This window comes from Panthera tigris, chromosome A2 (assembly GCF_018350195.1).
Source record: "Panthera tigris isolate Pti1 chromosome A2, P.tigris_Pti1_mat1.1, whole genome shotgun sequence".
Taxonomy (NCBI): domain Eukaryota; kingdom Metazoa; phylum Chordata; class Mammalia; order Carnivora; family Felidae; genus Panthera; species Panthera tigris.
The window spans coordinates 113,072,679-113,092,396 of record NC_056661.1 but is presented as its reverse complement, the minus strand read 5'-3'; the positions used below and the strand labels follow the sequence as shown (position 1 = coordinate 113,092,396).

General features: G+C 40.6%; 1 protein-coding gene across 4 annotated transcripts in view; it reads right to left on the bottom strand.

Annotated features, from left to right (window-relative positions):
- Nucleotides 1-19,718, bottom strand: part of DNAH11 (dynein axonemal heavy chain 11) — a 356,336-nt gene that overhangs the window by 106,138 nt on the left and 230,480 nt on the right. For all 4 annotated transcript variants that reach the window (XM_042967928.1, XM_042967929.1, XM_042967930.1 and 1 more), the window contains 5 exons: nucleotides 15,050-15,283; nucleotides 11,159-11,305; nucleotides 4,890-5,003; nucleotides 2,701-2,844; nucleotides 1,905-2,087 (listed from right to left, as the gene is read on the bottom strand). In XM_042967928.1, coding sequence (XP_042823862.1) covers nucleotides 1,905-2,087; nucleotides 2,701-2,844; nucleotides 4,890-5,003; nucleotides 11,159-11,305; nucleotides 15,050-15,283 — 822 coding nt within the window. The remainder of the gene's footprint in view (nucleotides 1-1,904; nucleotides 2,088-2,700; nucleotides 2,845-4,889; nucleotides 5,004-11,158; nucleotides 11,306-15,049; nucleotides 15,284-19,718) is intronic.

The window sequence follows — 19,718 nt, the reverse complement described above, 5'->3', positions numbered from 1 at the left end:
TTATTCAATCTCACATTTGCCAGAAGCTTCGTAACCCAAGTTTCTATTCCCCCCCTAGCAATTTGTTTTTTATTTCTTAGCAATGGCACTACCCAATGGCAGAGCAAAAATCTATACAGCGTTCCAAGTTCTGTTGGGTTATCCGTGATTTAGTCATTTATTCTGGACGTGAGAGTTAGGAATCCTTGCCCAAAGTGCTGTACACATCAGACATCGAGATACTACAGTATGTTTGTCCTAAAAATTGGAGATAATCTTCACATCATCAGAAACTGCAGTGGGCAGGAACTACAGTTCAAGTTGGAACCAAGTCTTGATTTTAAAGCAGAACATAAGAGTGGAGAAATTCTCTGAACTCAGGCAGGAACATAAGAGATAGCCTCACAATATTAACAGTGCTGTCACTTTCTTTTCTAAGTTGCGGGCCACTGTCGGGGTGTATCATTTGAATGGGTGGTTTGAGAATTGGGGCGGACCACTTTTGTAACCCTGTTGAGAAAAGAGGAAGGAAATGAAATTTTCTTTTCTCTTTTATGGCCCAACATCACAGGACACAGCCACAGTCTAGCTCCGTGCTCATCCTTCACCTACAATACAACGAAAGCACAGGGGTCAGACGTTTTTTAAATATTTATTTATTTTGGGCAAAGCGCAAGCGGGAGGAGAGGCAGAGAGAGGGGGGACAGAGGACCTGAAGGAGGCTCTGCACTGACGGGCTGACAGCAGCAAGCCTGATGTGGGACTCGAACGCATGAACCGCAAGATCATGACCTGAGCTGAAGTCGGATGCTCAACCGAATGAGCCACCCAGGTGCCCCAGGGGTCCGACATTTTTTATGGAGGGAAGCCATATGTCAACTGCAATTCACCTAAACCCTTGTTCTACACAGGCTTCCACTGAAGAGATACATCAGAAATGTCTTACTCTCATGGATTATAAAGGCGATCACCTGGTTTTATGAAAATCACTTTGGGGAGCACCTAGGTGGCTCAGTCGGTTTAGCGTTCGACTCGTGATTTCGGCTCAGGTCATAATCTCAGTTCAAGTCCCGCAGCGGACTCTGTGCTGATAGGGAGGGCCCTGTGTGGAATTCTGTCTCCCTCTCTCTCTCTGCCCCTCCCTTGCTTTCTCTCTACCTCTCTCTCCCAAAATAAATACATTAAAAAAAAATCACTTTGGGAATGCTTTTGATTATACGTGGAATTTCCTCAGTAATTCTATTTTTGAATATAATATATAACTGTCTAAGAAAAAATAAGACAGTTCTTCAGAGTTAAGGGCATGCATTGTTCCCTTTTTACATACAGTATTCTGCCAAGTGCTAGAAAGACAGGTGGCAGACAAGAAGTATCTGATAAATGAAAGACTACATTAAGTGATATTCTATCTCTGCTGAATATCTATGCCTGCTTTAGATCCAACCATAACACAGGCAAAAGTGTATTTGTGATTAAAATACTAAAGCAAAAAAAGGGGAGAGGGCTATTTCCTCATCGCATTAAGTCTACAATGGTGTAAATTTTTGCACTGAGAGTAGGGATTAAGTTTGAACATGAATTGAGACCTGCGGTTGGTTCAAGTCAACACAAAATTAATATTTTAATGTAAATAAATATAATTTATCTGGTCAGCAAGTTTTTACCTAATCAAATCACTTGCTGCTATTTGATCTAAAGTAATTGATAACGCTACCCTAAAAAAATAAGTTTCAAACATTTCAAATATCCTCCTCTATAGATTTCTGTTTAATTGGACACTTTCAGGTCTCATTCTTAGGGTTTTATCTTATTCAGATAATTAAATATCAAATTATATAACTTTTTCTTTTTTTACCAGTATGGAAATTAATATCTTTATGTTCCTTGTGAGTAACACCTGTAAACCATCAGATTAAGACTGATACCTCGTAGAACTTAACGATGTTGGTGACCCAGGCACAGAGACCAGCTGCTGCAAAAGATTTGGTCCGAATCAGGTTTGGATTGAACTCTGGGTCTTTCAAATACTGCTCATTTACTACTTTCAGACAGTTCTCTGGAATGTGCTCTTTGTCATAGTTAATTAACGCTTGCAAAAAATCATCAACCTGTAAAGCAAAAAGACTTATTGCAATGAACCCATTTTGGCTGCAGAGAAAATTCCAAGATCAAAAGTTAAAATCAGCTTTTAGGACTCACATTACAAAGGCAAAATTGGCAAGCTGCATTTATCCTACTGTTTGACTTTTTCAGTCTTTGTAGTAGGAAGTGAGAATTAGCAATGGACACTTTTAAAATCTCTTCTATCCCAGGGTAAAATACACAGGAGGCATTCACATTTTGAAGAAAAGACAGAAAAGAAAAAGAAAAACACATACCCCAAAGCCCCTCTGCCTCACCTTCTCGTGCATTAGCAACATTTTTCCAGCATAAGAAATCCATGTAATTTTCTCCCTCCTACACTTAACTGCTTTCATAATTTTGCAAATGGTTAGCAACCTTCCACGTGCTGCTAGTGTTGACCTAGGTCTGCTACAACCCCAAGCTAACCTCCAACTTGGCAAACAAAAATTCTCTAAGTCTAGAGAACACACAGTAGGTTACACTCGATAAGGATGCAGGTAATTTCCTTCAGTTTGAACAGCTTTTGCTGTCAAATATGACCACGGTACTAAGAACACAAAGTGTCTGGGATTTTCATCTTGCCAGGCTGTCTGATACCTTTCCCATGAAGACTTTAGCTGCTTTCCAACTTCGGTCTTTAGGCACTCTGCCCCGGGGAGCCAGGAGGACCATCACAGCAGCCGTAACGTTGGTAACGGCGTTCGGTGGGTTGGGAAAGACTTTCAGCTCAGTGAGATTGCCCTGAAGAAAAAGCACACCCACAATGAAGACCAGGGGAGGTCTGTGGAAGAGCCGTTAGCTGATCAAGCTGGTCTGTCCTCTCCGTGTCACACCAGTCTCAGCTTGGCAGTTTTTGCCACCCAGTGATTCCACCTTGGGACCCCAGCAGGTTCACTTTTCCCCGGACATTTTTCTGATACTCCGGAAACAGCACTGGTCTTTTTGGCTTCCAAAAAATTCTCCCTCTGATATACCAGCCCCGCAGAGCCTTGCTCCCTGAGCCCAGGCAATTTGATAAACAAAGTTTTGAAAGTGTTTATGGGTTCTATCCCACCTACGTAATACGTCTACATTTTAACCAGGGCTTCCCAGAAACATCAACCCCTTGGTCCAGAGCCTCTTGGTTTTGTTTTTTCTGCACAAGAAATCTCTTCCATTATACTATGATGCCTCTCAACTGGGAAGCTACCTGTATAGCTTGAACCTGCTCTCTGGACAACTTCTTAATCTCCTCTGGTCAAAATCTTAATTTACTCCAAAGACAACATTAAGGGTATAACCTACAAGTGTTAAGGCAAATACTTTGGGGCAGGAATTAATATTATGAGTAGTATATGTAAAAAAAACAAAGTATTTCCTGTGACATTTCATAAACTACCTCATATACTCTTGCTTACAAAACCCTGATTCAACCTGATTCTTCTCCATTACCCCAAACTGCCTATTTACTTGGGAAATGACTGCAAAGAAGGGAAAGGATGTGAAAATGAAGCAAAACTTAAAATGTGTTAATAGTAACTGAGAGCTAGCTAACCTCTTTCATAATTTGCAAATATCTTCATCTTTTTTATAAATACAGTGAGCTTTATATTTAAGTGACATTAATTTATTTTGTCTAGGTGACTGATAATACATTTGAAGATAGAGTTTCAAAAATAGAAAAGCACAAAGAAGAAAATACATATGCCAGTGCTGAGAAAAAAAAAACATAAAATTCCATTACTAAGAGATAATCAGTTACTATTATTGCTTATTTTTTCTAATTTCTCAATGCACAAGCATGTTCTTACAAAAAAAATCATATTGTATATCCTATTTTGTAATCTGCTTTATTCACTTAATAGATCACGGACATTTTCTCATGTCACTAAATACTATGCAACAATATTTTAATGGCACCAGAGTATTTGAATACATAAAGGTCAATCTTCTATCATGGTATATTTATATTCTTTTAAAGTTTTCAGTTTTATACTAATACTGTAAGAAATATCCATGTAGATAATAACTTTATGATCACAGTCAATCGCTTTCCTCAAAAAAAGAAAAAGAAAACCTTAGAAAAAGCAGGTGAATATTTTTTTGAAAGGCAGTTAAGGTCTGGATCCTCTACTCTTTGAAGTTGAATCTTAAGAACGTCAGGCTTGGTAATCCCCCGTATTCTCCCTGGAGGCCCAGTAGAACCCAGCACAAAACCAGCTGCAGGCTCCTAAAATAAATTGCCCACAATTCTACTTTTCCTCACAATACCCATCTGACTATCACAGATGATTTTCTCCTCGGGGAATTCAAATGCTCAATGAGGTTTTGCTAATAAGGTGAAACCAGGAAAAGTGATGTGAGCCAAAACTAGGTGTCTTTGTTCCTAGTGCATTGCTCTTTTCATGAGGGTGTCTCGTTAATGCCACTTTTTATATCCAGAGGAAATAAAGAATCTTCACTTAGTTCTTAAAGCAACACATAATATGACAACTGGATTTGAGCCAAATCCAGTTGCTAACAATAGAACTGCCTCTTATGAAAGTATAAATCCCATGGTGTTGCAAGTATTCAAAAGGAGACTTGACTGTCAGGCTGTGGCAGGACAGACTCCCGCATGGGAAAGGAAGTCACACTATTAATGATGACCTCGAACGTTTGTTCCCACTTCAGTATTTTGTGGGACTCGTTTTCCTTTCTAAAAACTCTTTGGTTGCACAGAATTCACTCTGGGTCCTGTTATTCAAACTCTGAGAACCTTTAAAAACTATTTGGAGGAATCCCGCAAGCCCTGTGATCATCTTTACCCTGTTGAGCGTATTGAGTGCAGCTGTTGCGGCCACCAGTGCGGGCTCGGCCTTGAGTACGTCGACTTCACACTCTCGCTGTTTCTGGGACACTTCAGTCTGAATGGCTGTCACCTAATCAGAGAGGAAAGCACACAAACCCACAAACACAAATCACCACCTGAAATATCACTACTGAAGAATGTAGGCTGACTCAGATGCGCTGTTCAACAGTTTATCTGGTTCTCTTTAGAACAGGCGAGGAATGTGCCCTAAAGATGAATTTCTCTCAGTCTCAGTGTGTGCACAAAGCTTTGTATATGCATGAAATACAGTGACAAATCCCAACGCAAATGTACTCAAGTATCTAACTGCTCCAAGAAGGGCTTTGGCTAATCTAATTAAAAGGTGCTGCTAATAATAAATTCAAGGTAGCGATCCCTTTGCTCTTCAATTTTCTTTTTCTGAGTGTCCTAGATAAGTGGAAATCCAGGCTGGCTCAGTAACACTGACAGAAAATACTCTTGCTAGAAATCTCTATCTAATTTTTGTTTACATTTGCCTAAAAGCTATGTTGGCTAGTCTTTAAGAATAAATGTGAAGCTTTTTCTGTTCAACTGACTAGAAGATATAGTTATTTCTATGTATACTTAACCAAAGATATAATTTTTATAAAGACTAATTACTGGTTTCTCTAAGGACCTGGTAAGAAACTCTGGCTACAATAGCCCATTTCTGTCTGTCAACAACACTGATATCCACACTACCGTTGAAGGTCCAGGGACTCTCTTCATGTGCCCAAGAGGGTGTGGCATCAGTTTCATGACATGAACACATATGTTATGCATACGGGGAAGCCATGCTGGTAAACTTGAACCAAAACCAAGGGAGAAGCTTTGGAATTTTTATCCTCTTCGCCCTCTTAGGAGACATAACAGAATTTGAATGGGCAGGAAGAGTAAATTTTTGATCCCAAGCAGGAACTGCAGTTTCAAAGCTGTGCCATTGGGCACAGGGATCCAGTCACCATGGGGGATGGCTCTTTCAGCGATGGTGACTAGGGCATTTAACGTGTGAAGAAAAGTGCATTTCTTCAGATGTGTTTGGAATGAACAGGTGTAACTGTGCCATAAAATTAAATAGTGCTTACAACAAATTATATTGTCTACTACAGCTTTATTAGCAGTAATTACCATTCTTCTGACTAACCATTATTTTGCTGTATACTGCACCTTTTATGAACATAATTGGTTCAGGGTAGAGATGTGATCTCTTGCCAATACATACACAGCTACTGTAATGTAAATAAGAAAACTCTGCATGCTTATCGAGAACTACTCAAAAACCACAACTGTCAAAACTTCCAGGAATGGCCAATGAAAATTCTAAGAATACATTTTTGGTGTGCTAGACAACACTGTTGCAGCACAAAGGGAGAGCAGAGGTGAGTGAATTAATACCTCAGGGTTATTTACCTTCTATAAGGATACAATCTATAAATGCTGTTTGTTATCATTTATAAGAGCATCATTTAAAATATGTGAACTTGAGAAACTTAATAGAAGACCATGGGGGAAGAGAAGGGGAAAGATAGTTTCAAACAGAGAGGGAGGCAAAACATGATAGACTCTTAAATACAGTGAACAGACTGAGGGTTGATGCGGGGGGCGGGGGAGAGGGGAAAATGGGTGACGGGCATTGAGGAGAGCACTCGTTGGGATGAGAACTCCATGTTGTATGTAAACAATGAGTCATGGGAATCTACCCCCAAAACCAAGAGCACACTATACATACATACATACATACATACATACATACATACATACATGTATACACTGTATGTTAGCTAACTTGACAATAAATTATATTTTTTAAAAAAATAATAGCCAAACTTTAGAGAGAGAGCCAAAATGTCCATTCGACTGATAAATGGATAAAGGAGATGTGGTATGTCTATACAGTAGAATATTACTCAGCCATCAAAAAGAATGAAATTTTGCCATTTGCAATGATATGGGTGGAGCTAGAATGTATTACGCTGAGCAAAATAAGTTAATCAGAGAAAGACAAGTATTGTATGATTTCACTCATGTGGAATTTAAGAAATAAAACAGATGAACATATGGGAAGGGGGTGAGGAGAGAGGGGAAAAAAAGTACAAGAGACTCTTAACAATAGACAGCAAACTGAGGGTTGATGGACAGAGGTCAGTGGGAGATGGGTAATAGGTATTAAGGAGGTACTTGAGATGAGCACTGGGTATTCTATGTAAGCGATGAATCCCTGAATTCTACTCCTGAAACCAGTATCGCACTGTAGGTTAACCACCTGAAGTTTAAATAAAAAGTAACAGTAAAAAAATAATAATAATCAAGATAAAATAAAAATGGTCTCCATAATAGAGATTTTTAGTACTAGAAGAGTATATCTTTTTATCTATCTATCTATCTATCTATCTATCTATCTATCTATCTATCTATCTATCTCAAGAGAGAAAGAGAAAGGAGTGGAGAGGCAGAGAGAAAGGGAGAGAAAGAGAATCCCAAGGACTCATAGTGCGGAGACGGATCCCAGTAACCGAAGTTGAGTCAGAGGCTTAACCGACTGACCCACCCACCCAGATGCCTGAAGCACTTTTAAGTGCTATTTCTGTGAGACTGAGAGTTGCTATTCTTCTCCTTCTGACTCCTTTACACTTCATGGAGTATCATTCCTTTGGGTAATTTTTATAATCAGGGCAATCTTGAATATTAATAAAAACCCACGAAAGAAAATGAAAAAAAATGCCCTAGGTTGGTCAGCTGTTTTTTCATTCCCGATACCTTCTGCGCACTTTTGTTTACATGTCACATGCCACAATCACCATTACCACAGGAACCAACCCCCACGGGGACTGGATCCTGGTGACCAGTGCTACAGTTATGATACTAGAAGTTCCTAACTTACAACTTAAGTTAGAACTTAATTCTTCCTGCACAAGAATTCTAAGGTACATGTACAATAATTTGTGTATTTCAGGTGACACTGGAATAGTGAAAATACTGTGTATCTTAGTGACGTGCAGAGCCTCGAGCCTCACTGTCCAACTGCCTCCACACCATGACTCCTGGGTGGTGCTCAGCAAGGTTCAACTTGGGGAAGGAGGGAAGAGTGACACAGATCATTTGGAATGTGGGCTTTCTCTTGACTACAGTCTGTTAAAGCAGTGTTCGGGAGATACTCCCATTCTTGGGTACACAGAGCTTTTCTGCTATTAGTCAAAAGCTCCTTGCAAATGGTTCATGAAATTTAATGGTGGGTCACATGGAAGAAGTGGAATAGCAATGGCTTAGTAGAAGCTGAAATATGTCCACCCAGAAATTTATATGGCAAAGTCCTAACCCTAGTACCTCAGAATATGATTATATTTTTTTAAATTTTTTAATGTTTATTTATTTTTTAGAGAGAGAGGACAATTGGGGGAGAGGCAGAGAGAGAAGGGGTCACAGAATCTGAAGCAGGCTCCAGGCTCTGAGCTGTCAGCACAGAGTCTGACGCGGGGCTCGAACCCACAAACTGTGAGATCATGACCTGAGCCAAAGTCGGCCACTTGACTGACTGAGCCACCCAGGCACCCCTAGAATATGACTGTATTTGCAGACATGCCCTTTAAAGAGGTGATTAAGCTAAAAATGAGCCCATTAGGGTGGGCCCTAGGTCAGTTTAACTGGTGTCCTTATAAAAGGAGGAAATCTGAACAGGCACAAGAGACACCAGGGATGTGAACACAGAGGAAAGACCAAGTGAAGACAGTGAGAATGCGGCCATGTGCAAGCCAAGGGGAGAAACCAAGCTTGTCAATATCTTGATCTTGAACATCCAGCCTCCAGAACTGTGAGAAAATAAACTTCTGTAGGTTAGGCCATACAGTCTATGATATTTTTTTCTAGAAGTCCTAGCAATCTAATAAACTGCTCTTATTTGCCTTCAGAGTATGAGAAATCCCAGACAGTCCTTCAAAACCCAGCTATACCCACATTTAGAATAGAAACACACAAAATCTGAAGACCATTCAAAATCAAGGAGGATGATAACTTCTGAGGAGATTATATTAGCCCTGTGATTTAGAAGGTACTTTAACTCATGAGGGTTACACCCAACAAAGAAAGCAATATGAAAGAGATCAGACAATTTGGAACCTTAGAATTGGGAACTGGTAAACCAAACAGAGACGGAAGAAGTAATTTTCATAGGCTTCATGGCGCTGGGGTTACTTGAAGTCACCGCTGGTCATGTCAGCAGTTTGGATGGCTCTTGATGATTTTATGAATCTCAAGGAACAATTTTAACCTGCTGCTCTACAAGGACTATCAAGGCACAGAGAAAGGCAGTCAGTATTTGCTTAGTTATATTAAATATGGCAATGTACTTTTTAATAACTTCTCATGGGTCAAGACTTGAAATCCCAATTTTATAGGATCACAGTGCCCATATGCACCCATTTAATAACTATGTAGAACCTAGCACACTGCTGAACAAAATGTGGGCTCACAGCACATGCTCCAATTGATGAGTTCCTTGAATCTCTATACATGGTTTAGTTACAAATAATTCTCCTTCCGTGAGCAGCCAGTTTAAAACAGTCCCTTCTAGCATCACCTCGATTTGATTTTTATCTTAGCCCTCATCACTAACCCCAAATTCCTTGTCACTTGTCTGCTCCCAGTCTTTTCCATTATAATGTAAGCTACCTGAGGGTGCCTCGTACATCATCTATGCTCAAGAGCCTAGAACTGTTCCAGGCAAAAATAGTTGCTCAGTTAGTATTTGTTATTGAGAATTAAGTAAAGTAACCATCAGGGGTAAAATGAAAATATGTTTATTTCTTGGTATGGATTAGATATAGAAATAGTGTCTTTTTCATGTTTGAAGAACTTCATAAAACAACCAGTCAGAAGAGTTCTCATTTGCTAAAGCATTTTTTCCCTCTTTGTAAGGATGATTTTGCCTTAGGAATTCACATACAAAATGTGAAAATACCTCTGGAGTGTTTTATGGATCTCTAAAAGGTATCTCGAGAGATAGATTATAATCTAACAAGTACTAGCACGTCACTTATTTGCGCAATGCTTGAAAAATATCCCTTGGGTGGAAATGGCTTATGATAATCACATCATATGGGATACCTAATTGCTTAACATAATATAGTACAATTTTAAGGACATCCTCTGCTTCTCTGAAACTCAATGGAAACACTTATTAACAAATTAGGAATTATATGCCCATTGGCCATGCCAAATGTAGCATACAACTTTAAAAACAAGTATTAAAAAAAAAACTATTCAGCATTCTGATTTTCAGTGTACATCTCAACTCTTTAGTTGTGTAAGCTACCAGTAAACATGCTCAATACCTATTAGAAAATAGGGGGGGAAAGCCCAACTCAATTGTCTATGAATGAATGGCAATACCACTAGAAGAACTCAAGTATTTCTGGCATCATAAAACACTAGGATAATAACATAAAAGCTACTGACTCAAAAGCTATAAGCATGTTTATAATTTACCTTTTTTTTATCAACTAATCCCTGATTATAATCTTTTGTCCCAAATGAGAGAATTTATCTCAAACAAACATATTCAATTTCTAAACAAATAAGATATACAAAAATACCTTCCATTTGTGGCCCAAGGTCTGGCAAAAGAAGAGGACAAAGAAGTTGTATTTATTTCAGAATTGCCAGAAACCCAGGTACAAAAGAAAGCAGAATCTGTATAATCTTAAGAGTAATTGTTTGCAACAGTAAAATGTAATATAAAATGCCAGGTTCTCAATCGAATCAAAAAGAAGAAATTTAGCTTAGGATTTAATAATAAACTCAAGTTGTATTATTAAAAGGAAAAATTTGAAAAACCATCTTGCAAAGTGATGGAATTGGGCTTTGTTAACAATTGAGTTGTTCAATTTGCCTAAAAACTGAAAACCTTTAGAAACCTCAGAGGTGACTTCATGACCTTTACTGTATTACAAATAGGCCTGATGTTCAAGATCCACATCCATTATATGCTTGAATGAGCTCAGTATTTATTGTTCTTTCATATCATTAAAAGAGCTAAAAGGGTGGGAAAATGCATAATGTAAAGAAAGGTCAAGTGGTAATCATGGTGTGAAATGCTGTTACATGTGTAACTATAATAATTCTTTAGATTTTATGCTCCCTGGAGAGGAAGTTGTTCAAAATTGTTCACCTACAAAGGTTTATTTTGTGCTAAATATAGCTCAGCACTCTAAATGGTGGAATTAGCCTGACCTTTCGCTCCTCAGCGTCGGCAATGGCCTTTTCCCGGCTCACTTTCTCCGTCTGGAGCCCGATCTTTGCGATCAGAGCTTCGGCATCACGATTTCTCAGTTGCAGCTCAGCTTCTTGAGAGGCAAGTCTGGCTTTCAGATCTCCCACCTGAAGGAAAAGTCACTATGTCCAAGTAACTTGCGTTGGGAACGACAAATATCAGATACAGCTTATTTTTTTAAATGAGTTCACAGATCCCTATCAGCCTGCATCTTTTATCTCTTCCTCCCCTGTTCTGACTTTAGTCCCATGTGCAAAAACACAGCCCCGCTTCCCCCCCAACAGAGGAACAAACAGCTCAGTGTTTTCTGATTCCTTTCTGAAAAATGTAATTTATGTCAGCACCAGCTAGAAATTTACCTTCTCCCCTCAGTCTGTGCAGTCAGGGAAACATCAACAGCTGTCCCCACCTGCGTACGTGTCACTCAAGCACCTATCACTCATGCCCTCAGCTTTTCTGGTCCTGTAAAGGCAGGCCACAGGCTCAAGGCAGCAGAGGCCACAGGAAGACTTGCTTGGTGGCAAGCTGGAGGAACCATGGTTTGCGCTCTCCAAGGGAACACCATGAAAGGCTCAGAGAAGTTGAGACATCGGTACTCCCTGGCCGTTATGAGTTACTATCAGTTTCGTTGAATCCGTTACTCACTTTGATGGAAATGCCTACAGACAGGTCTATTCTCTTTCCACAAAATAGGAAATGGTCCTCTTAGTTTCTTCCACCTCATACAACATTCAACTTAACACCTACTACAGAAAGGCAAACCACAAGTGCCTTGTGGGCATCAGAAGGGGTGGGGTCAAAGAGCAGTGAGTGTCCTAGATGGGGACTGCTGCTCCTGGCCTCACTCAACTCTTGAGGAACTCAAGTCTTTCTGAGGCATCAACAAATTTATCTTCTCTAAAGAATGATTCTGCCCTCGTAATTGGGATTTCATGAGGTTGACAAGGTACCACTAGGTTCCTAAGTTTGAGAATCACGTAAAGCAAAGCATAAGTCAAGTGCTGGGAAACAAACGTGACTCGGCTCTTGGAGACACATGGAAGCAGTTTTAAATATCATGAGCATTAGCTTAATTCCATTTTTTTTCCAGAAGTAGGTTACTATGTTTACAAAAATCAAAGAAGCAGAGAATAATTATAACCACTTATTTTGACTCAGTTGCTACAGGCACTCCAGGGGGTTCATCCTGTAGAACAACATCTCACTACTATATCCAAGGACTCTTCAAACCTCTGCTCAAATGGCACAATTACTACTATTACTGTTACCTTTACTAGTTATTATAGTTTAAGCTAAGATGGATTTTTTAGCCTCTCTGTGAACTCAGGGTAATAATGCACAGTGACATTTGCTTGTCTTTTCTTTTTAGCCATGGGAAACTAGTCGCATGTTAGGTTACAATCCAAAGAATCATCTAAGAGACTAGGAGGAAACTGTTATTTCAAGCCCTGATTTCCGTTTCTGAGGAAGCTGTTAGGTCTGAAGAGTCTAGTGACTCAAGCCCTGGGAGCGAGGCCTTGCCGTGAAGACAGGTCACTAAGCTATCTGTGATGATCTAAGCTGACATCTAGAGAGGGGATATGCGGCTCTAATGGGAATTTATGGCTTTACTCCAATGAATACACAGTGCTGAGGTTTAGACACATATTTCAAATGGCACGGATATTCACCTCTGTGGAATTAACTTCAGGCAGATCTTTACAGAACACAAGTTTCAACATGAAGACATTCTGCTCCACACACGGCCTTATCTTACATGGTAGGGCTTTCCAAATGCCCACCTAAGAAAGTACGCTTCTTTTCTATAATAAATAGGCTTTTAAAACTCTTAGGGAACTATGAAATATTCCAATCAGTCCTCTGATATTATTGAAAGCATTATACGTACAAACACCTATTGAAAAGAAATCATCAGTGTCCTTCAATTAAGACTTCATATGTCGTCTTCTTAGACTTTCTGCCTGATGTTTCTAGCCAAGGGGGAATAAGGAGACCCAAGCATCCTTAAACTTGGCAGGCACCATCAATAACCAGTCCCTTTCTTTGTTCCTCTCCCCCAGCCTCTTCTTTTTCCCTATGGCTGAGATGCTGCCACCATGGACGCCACTCTGTTTTTATCCTCTTTGCTCTGTTTTTTGGGAAGGAGACTCTAAGTATGGCAGAGGCCATTTTTTTTCCTTAGCCAAGGGCTGCCCCACCAGTACTGACTGTTTAGTTTAGTCAACGCTAAACGGTTTAGTTTAGTCAACACTAGCATTTCCACAGGTGCGGTTTGGGACATTGCTCAAAGGTACACAGATGCTCTGGGACACACATCTCCTGCACTCATGGTCTCCTAGCTCTATAGGACTCCTAGGAAGGTCTTCACGAAGAGAAAGAGAGGGAACTGGAAAGGTAGTGACAAAGAAGAAGGAAAGAGAAAGAAGGCAAAGAGTAAAAGAGTAAGGTAACATGTACACAAAAAGAGTAAAAACATTTTTTGAAGGAAAAGGGAAAGATGCACAAATACAGGTATATCCTTTGGCGGGCTTCCCAACAACTATTCTTACATCACCACATCCTGGAAACTGGCCTGGAAACCTTCTCAGTTGGTTTCTCTTTCCCAGTCGTGGTCCATCTACTCACTATGTACAGATCAACGCTTCACCGAGAGCCGTTCCTGGTTTACAAGATGAAGGGCACAGAGGCAAGAGACGCTCTGGCCTATGGACACGTGAAGGGTGTGGCCGGACAGGCCTTCAGAGTGAGAGGTGCCACTGCAGGCTTCTCCAACTGGCTTGTGGCTTATTTCTAGCCTGGACATAAACAGGCCATTCAGCACACGTGGGGCGAAAACTGGCCCAATCTCCTGAGAAGCATATGAGTCCGTCCAAGATGACAATACTCTGAAGAAGTCTACTGGAATTCCTGGCCTTGAAGGGACCACCATGGAGAATTTTCCCCTCACCAACTCCAGAGCCCAAGTGGCTCAGAGAAAGCTGGGCCAGTTTCCAAAGTCTCCACAATTTCTCATTCTAATTCTTTTCTCCCCCAGTCACCGAGAGGCAGCACAGGGAGCTTTAAAATCTCAATACCTGAACTTGAGAGTAATACAGATCTGGGTTCCAACTCCAGCCTCACAGGTTCTGTGGCTGGTTCTGTCTCATCTATGAAATTAGAGTAGCAACACCTACTTCATATACTTGTTTACTTTTCAACAAGGAGATGAGAGGACAGATGGAAAGACCCACACATGGTTAACATGTGTGCTAATTCTCTCCTAATTTACTCCTGGAGGTTAAAGGTACCATCCTTCAAGGGAGCAGGCAGATTGAGGATGAAGGCTACAGAGGATACTTTAAACGGAGAGAGATGGAGGCCAAAAGGAGATGAGACACCAGGGTCAGAGGAAGTGGCTCTGCTTAGGGACCTCAATCTGAACAAACCACATCATGTCATCAGACAGGAAATAATGCCTCCCTGGGGGGGAGGGGCTTTAGAATCTGAAACCAAAAGGGATCCTACTTCCATTCCAGTGTGACAAAATTCCTAACTATAAACCCAGGGCACCAAAGCCAGTGAATGTAACAGAGGAGTGAGCTGTGCCTGTTCCTCAACATCTCTTCGCTGCCCTGTCCTGAGTCAGGCCAACAAGGGAAGGGATCTCTTGAAACCAGCATGACAGAATAATTGGCCAATCCCTTTCTAGACTTATGAAAGCATGAACGCTGTTTTTTTGGTGTGTGTCACTAAACTGTGAATTTAAGCAGTAAGCATCTTATATAAACGGGTTGAAATGCTGCATCAAAAGTGTGCATTTTTTAATTTTAAGAGCACACATTTTACTCAGGAATAACACATCCTAGTCATACCTGAGAGGCTGTGGTTTCCAGCTTTTGGATGCCATTCACCAAGTGCTCTTTCTTCTGGGATACCTCTTTTTGTTTCTTCTTCAACAGATTCTTAAACAGTGATATTTGTTCTAGAAAACTCTTTGGGGTGGTATAGTTGTGTCTTCTCTCATTCTGGTAATACCGGGTACTCATTTCATTCACGCTAGTGTGAACGTGGGCCATGAAGAGGCTAACAGAATCTTTGTCCAGTGCCTGAAAACATAAACACTGTATTTCATATGCAATTCTCTCAAGTTAAAACAAAAATGTAATTAAAAAAAAAAAAGAATCAGCAAAATTATGGAGTATCTTTTCCTAAAAGCCAGAACAAATTACGGCAAGATCTGGAAAAACTTACTCAGTCTTTAAGAGATAGCCACAGGATGAGGGAGATAACAATAAAGCATTCAGCTTTGCCAAGTAGGGCAAAGGATTTTTGTGCCCTCCACATACCAAACCCAAAGCCAACATATAACACAAACAAAGCTTTTCCCAAATTGCTTTTTATCTATCAAGTATGTGAAAGAAAAAAATGGTGAAACTGAGACACAGTACTCTAAAAAGTATTTTTGGTGTTGCTTTCAAACTACACTGTAGCAGTCACGCACGCACACACACACACACATACACACACACAACCCAAACTGACAAATGTGGTTTTTTAAGGACCCATGGGAAAACAAAGAGGATGGGAAGGTATAAAACTCACTGCTTCTGGGAGAAAAATGCCATTTATATTTTCATTTGGAAAAAAAAAAAAAAAAAAAGAAAATGAATAACTGCTCCTAGAAGATTTACTAGAGAACTCCCCCCCCCCCACTATACTATTCTTTTTGTTTTGTCCTCTATGACTTCTGAAGTAGTTAACTTTTTAATTTGTGGAGTCACATCTCCCTCATTTTAATGATTATTTATTGCATTCTGTACAAGATGAACCAGGTTCAATTAATCAAGGGAAGCCTAAAAATCAATTAATATGAATTAAATGAGCTACACCAACTCTTAGGAAAGTCACACATAATTTACCAAAGTGTTGTCAATAATGCTCACACATCTTTGGGAAAATTGCACACAAGTGGCTGGTGATGCAGTTAAATGTTTCAAACCTGCACCATTAATATTACAACCCGGGTGTGCTAAGAGACAGGCCAGTTCCTGGTGCTGAACAACAACTGCTCCTGGGCGACGTCTAACAGCCTCCCAACATCATGACAAATCCGTGAGTGGGTTTCAAATATGTATATATGGGGTTGCTCTGCCTATCCATCTCACTAAATTAAAATTAATGTTCTGTTTTTTTAAAACCAAAGTCAAATACAGAATGATGCAAACCCTCAATATTCTGCATTCTCTAGTTCTGAGCTATGTGCATGTTACCAAATAGTGGACTCAGAATCTAAACTTATAAGGAAGTTAGAGAACTCCGTATAAATAAGATCCTCTGAGGGATTTTATCTTTAAAAGGGCTTCACTGCAAAATAAACACAGAGAGAAAATTCATCCCTGTCCTATCTTGTTTGAATGAACCAAAAGTGAGCACATGTCTTTTACAGTGTAAATCCTTCCCTGGCCAAGTCCGACCTCCTCACGTGGGGTGCGGGTTGCGGGGGAGGACCTGGCCTCTGCCCAACCATGATCCTTATGAGGAGGCTCCTAGGCTGCCCTGAAAAGCTCTCTCTGACAACAGTTTCATTTGTAAATCTGCGATGGAAGAAGTGGTTTCCGGTAGAGCTGGAAGTGGCCCGAGACAACTTGTCTCAATGGGGCAAAATAACTATTGTTATCGGGCTTAACAAAATGGCACAGCATGGGAGACTTGCAGAGCCAGGGAGCAGCTGGTTGTAATTCACACTGTTTTTCAGAAAACTCTAATCGTTCCAGAACAGACCTCTTTGATGACTGGTCTTCCCTGCATTCTCAATTTGTCACTTTCTCTTATGATAAGGTCAGTAGTGACAGCACTTCCTGACATTAACAGCTGTGGCTTTTAAAAGGGTCATTGTAGAACTACTAATTGCAGTAATTTCATTAGCATAAATTATTTATTCTGCCATTCATTTATCTCCAGTTTTCTTTTTTTTGGGGGGGGGGGTTGGGGAGTGCAGGGAGGACATGGCTGCCTATGCGGCTGCAGAAAAGGCAATGCAATGCGTATTTTTCGTTTTCAGAGACCCAAGTGAAGAATATCACTCCTGCTACATTTGGCCCCTAATGAAAACCAGCTGATCCCATTCTCTAGTCATTTAGCAGCCCATCATGGGGAAAGCAAAAATACAAATAAGCAAACTGCCAGTATCAAATGGTTTCTAAAACCAGGGTTTCTCCACTAAGAGGCCTTGGAAAACAACGCCGTAACCAACGCATCATCAAATATACACAGGAAACTGCTTTTTCCTCACATTTAGACAGAAGTTTAATTTTTACTCTCTCAGCTGGCTCACTGTGAATGCAGAGGTATATCTGCTCCTTGGAGCTACGGTTCTCACGCCGTAGCAGTCACTGCCACACCAAGTACCCCCCACCACCCGACTCTTAGAGCAAATGCCCAGTAGGTCCCTGTTGGTGAAAATGACATATAGCACAAGTCAAATGAAAAACAACACCGGAGGCCACGCCAAATCAAATATCTAAGAATGTTATACCTTCCCTAGACCAGCTGGTCCCAAGATTATACTGGTCTGTACTTTTAAATTCAAGAGCAACTTTCAAGAGCATTGCCTTCAAGGAAAGGGAGGAGAAGGGACAAAAGAGAATGGAGGTGAAAAGGAGGCAACTTTTTTAAGTTAACCTTGGGATCATTTTGTCACATGTGATGTCATTATACCTACCATCCACCATGAAAGTTTTCCTCCGAAGTTATTTCTATGTTAATTTTTTACAGCTTTATTGAAACATAGGTGAGATACAAAAAAAAGTACATAGTTAATATCTGTTATTTTTTTAATGATTCCCAACTGCTGGGTTTTAAAATCTATTGTTTGTACTTTTTAGCTCCTTTGGGGGCAGTTAATAATAGAAACTAATTAGATACTGGGGCTGTAAAATTGGTTTATTAAATAAAATTTAATCATATATAAAACGAGCAGTACTGCATTTGAACACCTCTCCTGAGCTCCTCATGGTGCTGATTCCCTCTGAGAAAAAAGATTCTGGAGGCAGCCAGGGACGCCGGTTTCGAATCCTACGACGTGGGTTAGATTTCCAGTTCTGTACAGCAGGACAAATGAGGGCACTCCCTGTACTGCCTCCTGCCCACAAAATCAGAGCTTAGACTTGTGGCACTCCTTTTTAGTCTGCTTTTCTTCCTTTCCCTGGATTCCTTTTTCAGAATAGCCAAACATTTCTGCAATAGTCCAGAGCAGGATTTAAGACTGTGGGGTTCTGGCATCAAAGTGCTGAGGGCGCCCTTACCTGCGGAGTGATCGTGCGCGATGGCCTGCATCCCCTCACCTGTGCCATGGGGAAGCCCGGGGTCCCTGCTTAGAAGGGTGGTGAGCAGCGGTGGTGGGTACATCTGCCACTGGTGATGGTGACAGGGCACCAGTGTTGGTCCTCCTAAGATTACTTCCACCTGACAGAGCAGCCCCAAGTGTTAAACGCAGCGCCCAACAGTTTTCTAAATCACACACTAGTGTCTCATTTTTTTTTGTTTTTTCACTTTGCCTGGCGAATACATTTTGTTGTTTCTTTGGTCGTGTTTTTAAATTTTTAACTCTAATTTTAGGGGCTAATTTCCAAGGCCAAGAGCAAGGCCAGGTCCAGCCTAAGCCAGCAATCTGCAAGAAGAGTTTCTCGGCAATGAAAAGGTAGTGTCAGTGGCTCCCCAACACAACATGAAAACACAGAAACAACTGAGGACTGTGAGGGGGGTGAGGAGGTCAAACAGGGCCCAGCCAAGCCTCCCAGAGGGAGCAGCCAAGGCAGATGACGTAGCTGGTTCTGGGAAGGCCAGCACTACAGGAAAGCCACAGAACTACACCTTGGAGGGAGCGATGCTTACCAGCGTAACCGGATTCTATGGCAGCTATAATAAGTAGACCCCACTTTCGAGGTAGAGGGGATTCCCAAAGTTTCCCTAACTGCAAAAACTCTGGAAAGTGGCATTCTACCAGTTTTTGCAGTTCTGTTCTTAAATCGATTAACGTGCACAGAGAAAGAAATGCATGATGAATAGTGTACTGGTGCGCATGCACAAAGGAGAAGCAGGCTGAAGAATGCGGAAGGATGTTAACAACCACGTGGGCCTTTTCTCATCTGTCTGAATAGAGGCTTAAGCCAGTTAGAGACTTAGGCAGATTCAGGATAATTTTGACTGCCTCTGCTTCTGTCTTCATCTTTTAAAATGACTTCAGTACTCCTCAGGAGGAGATTTTCCCCCAAATTCATTGAATTTCTACTGCACAAGGCTTTCAACTTTTAAATTTGTATTGAACAATCCTCATTTATATTTCAAAGAAAACAAATGTGCTAAAAGTCAGTAAAAAAAAAATCACTGCTAACATACCTATGACTAACAAAATGTTGTTTGCTACTCTTCGTGCTGTCCCCTACTGTTTTAAGAAGGAACCCAAGAACCAACGAAGAAGCCAGCCTTCACATATAGCGGTAAAGTAACATACCTCTTTGAACGGACATTTTCCACGATCAG